A 7377-nucleotide genomic window follows, 5' to 3' on the forward strand; every position below is an offset into this window, starting at 1 on the left:
AGCTGTCTTCAGACACTCCAGAAGAGGGAGTCAGATCTTGTTATGGATGGTTATGAGCCACCATGTGGTTGCTGGGATTTAAACTCGGGACCTTCGAAAGAGCAGTAGGGTGCTCTTACCCACTGAGCCATCTCACCAGCCCCTGTTTTGCTTTTTAACTTTCAAAAAAGATGCTTTTACTTGTGTGTGTGTGTGTGTGTGTGTGTGTCTTAACCTGCCTGTATATCTGTATACTACTGTGTGCAGTATCTGTGGAGGTTAGAAGAGGGCACTGGGTCCCTGAAAACTGGAGTTACTGATGATTGTCACCCTGTAGGTGGCGAACCAAACCTGTCATCTGGAAGAGCAGTCAGCTCTTAACCATCCCTCTACACACTGTTCTCCTTTTTTAGTCTAGGATATGTGTGCATGTGTGTGTGTGTGTGTGTGTGTGTGTGTGTGTGTGTGCGTGTGCGTGTGTGTGTGCGCGTGTGTGCAGTGAGTTGAGGTAGGGAATGTGCACACCTCCCACGGGATGTATGTGGAAGTCAGAGGACAGCTTGCAGGTGTGAGGACATTTCTGTCCTCGGGTCCTGGGGACTGAACTCAGGGTTAGGGTCTTCAGACTGTGTCAGGTGCCTGCACCTGCTGAGCCCCATGGAAATTCTTCGTACATTCCTGAAGCTAAGAATTGACACAGTTGTGTTGCAGGGTCTCCTTGTTCACTCGTTGGACAGAGGAGGTGAGGAAGAAGTGGTAATGGGGGTTTCTTGTCTGGGGAACTGGGTAGGGTGGTGCAGTCAAGTCTATAAAATAGAGGTGAAGACATGGGGATAGGAGGGAAATGAATTGATTGACGCCTGCGCAGTCTTCTATGCAGCATCATGGTGGAGATGCCTTAGAGAAACTTGGATCTGGGAGTCTGTTCTGGTTTCCTTTCTGTTGCTGTGACCCAAAGCAACATAAGGACATTTGTAAGCTCATGTCTCCTGGTAGCAGTCTATCACCAAGGGCAGGAAGCTGGGGCAGGAGGCTGGTGCAGAAGCCATGGAGGAAGGCTGCTTGCTGGCCGGCACTCTGGTTTGTTTCCCCCGGCTCATGCTCAGCTAGTTTTCTTATGTAACCCAGGACCACCTGGTCAGGGTGGCACTGCCCTGAGTGGACACTGAGCAGTTGTCAAGGTGACCACCCACACATGGCCACAGGCCAGTCTGCTCACCCACACAAGCCCACCTTCTTCCCAGGGACTCTCAGTTGTGTGGAGTTTACAGTGAAAACTCACCAGGGCAGGGTCCACTGAGAGGCTTTTTCCTCTTCTGCCTCACCAATCACAGAAAGCCTACAGGATCAGCCTTCAAGGAGGCTAAACCAAGGAGCAGTGTGGTGGTTCTGACGTGTTTGTTTCCTACCCTCCCCAACTTCTTTTTTTTTTTTTTTTTTTTTAAAGATTTATTTATTTATTATATGTAAGAACACTGTAGCTGTCTTCAGACGCTCCAGAAGAGGGCATCAGATCTTGTTACAGATGGTTATGAGCCACCATGTGGTTGCTGGGATTTGAACTCCGGACCTTCAGAAGAGCAGTCAGGTGCTCTTACCCACTGAGCCACCTCACCAGCCCCCCTCCCCAACTTCTTGACCAAGCCATTGAGTCTTCTAAATCTCTGAAAGAATTCTCAGTCACATGACCCTCATGGCATTTTGTGTCAGTTATTATTACTTTATTACATGTTGGGTCTCTTACTACTTTCAATACAGTACATTTTATTTTGAATGTTACATAATACAAAAGATGTTGGATGGTTTTCAAAATAAACTTTAACTACTCATTAATATATACTTAGTGACACAAGTTCTTCCATATACAATGCAAAGCATACAAAAAAATACATCTAGGAATTCTACTTTGTACAGTCATTCATTAAATAGTATTTACACGTACATTTCCAGGTTCTTCTATGTATTCTGAGTTATGAGATTCCCTTGGGAAGAAGGTGGTTAAGTTTGTTCTTGCAAACTTAAATTTGTAGTCTTACGTGGACTACATCTGAAATAAAAGAGCTCAGGTGAACTCAGAACTGATGAGCCTGAAGCTAGGAGACTAGCCTCCTTGTCAACAAGGAGGGTGTGGGGAGCAGGCTGATGAAGGGTGTCGTACCTCCACATAGCTTACAGTACAGAGCTAGGACAGCCATCCCAGCTACTTGAGCGAGGACCGGCTCTTAAAGAACTCTTGCTTCGGCAGTTACTTTTGTCTCAGGACCATGGCTTGACCATCATCCCACAGGAGGAGTAGCAGCTGATGTGACCATGGCTGGTCACCTTTCAGAAGACCAGGGACAATTAGGACTAACCATACACTGGGTAAAGGGGAGTGATGGAGAGACAGGCTCTCTGCTGTCCATCTGTCACAGCATTGGGGTACGTGCGTGGCTTCTCTCCACTTAAGGAGCCCTTTTAGACCTGTAGGAAGAGGAAACTGTATTGAGTGGAATAGACTCTGCTTTCAGTTTGGGAACCCAAAGACCCCAGGGCAAAAGGCCTGGTGCATTTTCCTATGCTACACAATCTCTATGAGTCACGGGTGGGAGGGGGTCGGGGGTCGGGGGTGGGATGGGTTTGTTTGTTTTTGTTTTTTAAATGAGGAAGGGGGGGCATTTGGCAGCTTTACCCGTGACAGTTATAACTGTTCCACTTCCAGACACTAGGAATGTATGACCTAAGACGCACCTCAGTGTCTGTGTAAATGGAGGGAGAGAAGCACATGCCGGTGCCTTGAGTTTAGGGCAGACGCCCCACAGCAAAGCCCAGGGCAGGTGCTGCTTCCCGGACCACCATTTCCTGAAAACGCAACATCAAACCTACCTTTTTTGGCTAAGCGCTTTCACTAAATTCTTGATGGCCTTAGACTCTGGATTCAGACATCTCGTCTCATCATTCTTTTTCATCGTGGCACTATAGAAATAAGAGTGAGATATTCAGATTAGCATCAGGTCAACAGAGCTGATGGCCCTGCAGGTCCACATCAGAGTTCAGGCACCATGCCTTAGTTAGAGTCGCAGACCCATCCCCATCTTTCCTGGTCCCCCTCACTTATTTACTGTGTGGTTACTGTGTGGGACGTTTATCTATCGGCAGGTGGGCTTGTACTCACATGATCTCAACACGTGGGCAGGATAGGCTTGCAGGAATGATTTCAAGCTTTCCTATGGCCCTCATTCTCACCGGTCGGTCGTCGATATCAATGCAGGTGCAGCGGACAGTCCTTGCGAGAGGGATCCCTGCAGGAAGAGAGCGGTAGAGCCAGGAAGGTCAGCACACGGTTTCATTTTAGGCATTTAACACAGATGAGGTAGTGTTTAGCAGACCCCGTCTCATCTTGTCATGCAATCTGTAGAGAGATGCATCCCATCGTATCATAGGACTGAGTGGTTGAATATCTTGGTCATGGTGAAGAGAGATCTGCAACTTGTCAGTTATGAAATCCTGCATTTATGCACTGCTCACAGTGTTGGTTAGGCTCAGGCAAGGAGGCATCTGTGCCTTACCCCGTCCCTCTCTCCCCCTTTCTCCTGCCTCTCTCTTCCCTCCTCCTCCGTCCTCCTTTCCTCCCTTTCTTCCCTTCTTCGTTCCTTTTCTCTTATTCTATTTTTCTCTGACTTCAACCAGCCTATGATAAACTCTGCAAGCTGAAGGGATTTCTTCCTGCTTCCCTCTTCTTTATAGGCACACACTGAAGCTTAAATACATACTGTGTTTAGAACACAGCTCAACCCTCCGACTTCTGACTTCGTTAATTAAATAGCCTTGGTGTCCCTTACCTTGAGTCCCACTCAGACCCAACAGGATGAGGCAGAAAATGACGGCAGCACTTGGGTTCATGGTGCTGATGGGGAGGCTTCTGGAAGGTTGGCTCGGGATGTCTCAGCCGTGGATGAAGCACTTCACAAAGTGCCGGCTGCTGAGGAGTATTTATCTGCAAAGAGTTTCCCTCCCTGAGTCCTGATTGGGTGACTTTGGTGATGACTCAGCAAGGCTCCACAACCTGAGGGAAGTCCCCTGTAAACTGAGGGTACTGCTTGTCTTTATTGTGACCCATGAACTTGGAATTTCCCTCTTCCCTCCTGTGCTCCGTTTAGGTTTCACTTTCCAAAGCGTGAGCTGTTTGAGAAATCAGATGCAGTGCTTTGCAGAATAAGTCTGGAATGGCTTTAATTCTCATCTTCCATCTCTCATAAATAAAACATAGAGTTGATATTTAAGTCAGGTCCTAAACATGGTTTTTACATTTGTTGTGTTTACATTGTTTATTTTTGCTTTATTACTTCATATACTTTATTATAAAATACTTGGAATAATTTTTTTTTAAAAAAAATCACACACCAAATTTAGCCAGCTCCAAAGTCTATACAACTTAGTGAACAGTTAGAGCAGGCATTCAGAACAGAAGCTGTGAGCATCACACTCATTTACACTGAGTGCCGGTAATGGTCATGAGTTACAAGAGGAATTGCAAAGTTAATCATTATCCCGGTTCTGATTCTGTCACGGATGTTTTGATTGTCTTCTTTGTGAGTGTGTGGTAACAGGGTGAAGGATGAAAGTGAATGTGGACGCCACTCTGCAGGGCATGCAAGGCAGCAGATAGCTGGGACAGTGATGAAGGGCATGGAGGTGACTTGTCCTGGGAAAGGGACAGGAGCCCAGAGTGTGCCAGTTCAAAACTTGACAACAGAGGCCAAGAGTGAAACCTGTACCCACCAAGGGGAACGGTGAAACAGGAGCTCCGCCACCAGAACAGGGAAAGATGGAAATTTCTAGAGAGCAAAATCCACATTGATGTAGTCCAAGGACTAGAACAGAGCTAAGCTTTCAAGAGAGCAACTCACGGGACAGCTGTGGAATCTGGAAGGACAGACAGAAGGGAATGGGAGCAGAGACAGAAGCCAAGAGACTTTCCGTTTTGCGACCTGCTGGGGGAAGGCTACTGTGGGGGGATGCCATGAGCAGTCTCTCCCAACCTGCTTCTGCAGAATAGACGCTGCGCTGTAGGAACCTCAGAATTTTAGAGTGGGAAGAGGTGCTGAGCAGTTTTACACTAAACAATAAAGGAAGACACGTGGTGACAGTTTTATTTTATTTTGTTATTGTACAAGTTCTCAGTCAAGATGTGAAGGAAAAACAGATTTTAGGATGTTAAGGAAAAACAGTTAGCAAATGGCTATATAGTCCCTTACCGAGGAGAAAAGAGTTTAGTAAATACTACGTAGTGTTAAGCGTCTGTTAGTCACCAGTTTTCCCTCATTGAGCTCTTTAGGAACCCGGAAACTTCATCTCTGTAGCCCACGCTCTCAAACACCCGGTTATGTAGTCTTTCCAAAGCAGACCCTTGGCTCAGGTACCAGACTTCCCCGGCTGTCCACTTGGCCGAAGTCCTCTTGGATGGTTCTGTGGTGGTTCTGGAACCAAACACCTAGGAGGGGTTTCAATTATGAAAGTTACTGTGATATATTCCATTGTACAGTTGTACATATGTGTTATCCAATATATAGTCACTTGTACTTGAAAGCAGCCCTATCGACTAGAACAGACCATTTTGCATTGAATTATAGCAGATTATAGAAAGTATGGCATACATATCATGGATTTTTTTTGTGACTAGGAGAAAAATGAGCATTTCTTTCTACATATTCAAATCTGTATAAAAAAATCAAAAAACAAAATCAACCAACTATCAAGTTAATGTCAAATGACTGAAATAGAAGTATCTATATGGAAGTTCCTAAGAGTCCGCTCCCTATGGTCGGAAGTGAAGACAGTTGAGGAGAGTAAGCCCTAATAGTAATCCCAGCACTGGGGGGGCAGAGGCAGGTAGGTCTCTGAGTTCCCGGCCAGCCTGGTCTATGTAGTGAGTTCCAGGACAGCCAGGGCTGCATAGAGAAGCCATGTCTCACACACACACACACACACACACACACACACACACACACACACACTCAAGAGTGAAGTGTGCTTACAGGCTGCACATGGTAGCACACACCTTTAATCCTAGCACTTGGGAGGTGGAGACAGCTAGCTCTCTTTGAGTTCAAGGCTGGACTGGTCTACATAGTGAGTTCCAGGACAACCAGGACTATGTAGAGAGCCCATCTCAAAGAAAAACAAAACAGAAGAGAGAGGTGTGCTTAAACAAATGACCAGGAGGGGAGGCATATGCAAGTACAGAAGTGCCCTCCCCCCCCACAGACACACACATACATACATACACACACACACACCACACACAGAGACACACACACATACATACATACATACACACACACCACACACATACATACATACATACACACACACCACACATAGAGACACACACACACATACACACACACACCACACACAGAAACACATACATACATACATACACACACACCACACACAGAGACACACACACAAATACAGAGGACACCAACCAGTCAGTCTAGAAGCGTGGAAGAGTGGCATGAGGTAGTGACCCCTGAGCAGGACCTGGAGTTGAGTTTTTCAGGCTTAGAACACCCATTGTCCCCAATTATCCTCAGTAAGCATGATTTTTGGAGAGCTGATAATGTTAAATAAATCTGATTAAGGCAAATTGTTTTTATTATTACTATTACTATTACTATTTTGGTTTCCCAACACAGGGTCTTCCTATGTAGCCCTGGGTGTCCTGGAACTCACTATGTACATTAGGCTGGCCTTGAACTCAAAGTTACCCTTCCACCTGCCTCTGCCTCCCAATGCTTATGACTAAGGCCTGTGCCACCATGCCCACCCTAAGATGCAAACTAAAAAGTGTGTTCCTCCCTGGTGTGGGCCATCCCACAACTGGGATGACTGGGGTGGCTCTCCAGGCCACTTGTGTCCCAGTGCCTGGAATGTGAAGTAGCAATCTGTGTTCTGCCTGCTGAGAACAGAAGCTGCTATCGACTGGACGCAGCCGGCCCTTTCACCCGCAGGAGAATCAGAGTCCCGGTACAGGTGGGCAGGGAGTCGGCGAAAAGTGACAAGCAAATACAGATTCAAGGGAGTGTTGTATCTGAATGTAATTATTGTCAAAGTGAGCATCAGACTTAAATATTACAGAAGAAAACAAAGAAATTAGGTGTCACAGCAGGCAAGGAACATTGAAGTTATCTGACACAAGACAGAGAAATGCCTTCAAAGTATTGGCAGGAAACAGGCAATGTCTACAGTTAAGAACAAAAGCAGCCCTGCCTAGAGTCAGCTAATGACAGGGGCCAGGAGAGGATTTCACACAATTTATGCTGAGCCTTGTGAAAGCTTGCACCAGGAGGTTCTGCTCTGGTGACCTTTTCATGAATAATGCAATACTGTATGCAGTTCTTCCTTAAACCACAA

General features: G+C 46.2%; 1 protein-coding gene across 1 annotated transcript; it reads right to left on the bottom strand.

Annotated features, from left to right (window-relative positions):
* Positions 1–1683: 1683 nt before the first annotated feature.
* Cxcl10 (C-X-C motif chemokine ligand 10) lies at positions 1684–3935 on the bottom strand. The gene is made up of 4 exons (XM_021210939.1): positions 3801–3935; positions 3134–3260; positions 2845–2934; positions 1684–2442 (listed from the first exon to the last, which is right to left on the bottom strand). Exons 1-4 carry the CDS (start codon positions 3859–3861, stop codon positions 2424–2426), a joined length of 297 nt encoding a protein of 98 aa, XP_021066598.1. The 5' UTR covers positions 3862–3935; the 3' UTR covers positions 1684–2423.
* Between the last annotated feature and the right edge of the window lie 3442 nt (positions 3936–7377).

Source organism: Mus pahari, chromosome 13 (genome assembly GCF_900095145.1).
Source record: "Mus pahari chromosome 13, PAHARI_EIJ_v1.1, whole genome shotgun sequence".
Taxonomy (NCBI): domain Eukaryota; kingdom Metazoa; phylum Chordata; class Mammalia; order Rodentia; family Muridae; genus Mus; species Mus pahari.

Excerpts from the sequence above, each read along its gene's own strand:
- Cxcl10 (XM_021210939.1), bottom strand. The coding sequence starts at position 3,861 with ATGAACCCAAGTGCTGCCGTCATTTTCTGCCTCATCCTGTTGGGTCTG. Across the intron at positions 3,261-3,800 it reads GGGTCTGAGTGGGACTCAAG|GGATCCCTCTCGCAAGGACT; the intron begins GTAAGGGACACC and ends CTCTTCCTGCAG. Across the intron at positions 2,935-3,133 it reads TGCCCACGTGTTGAGATCAT|TGCCACGATGAAAAAGAATG; the intron begins GTGAGTACAAGC and ends TTATTTCTATAG.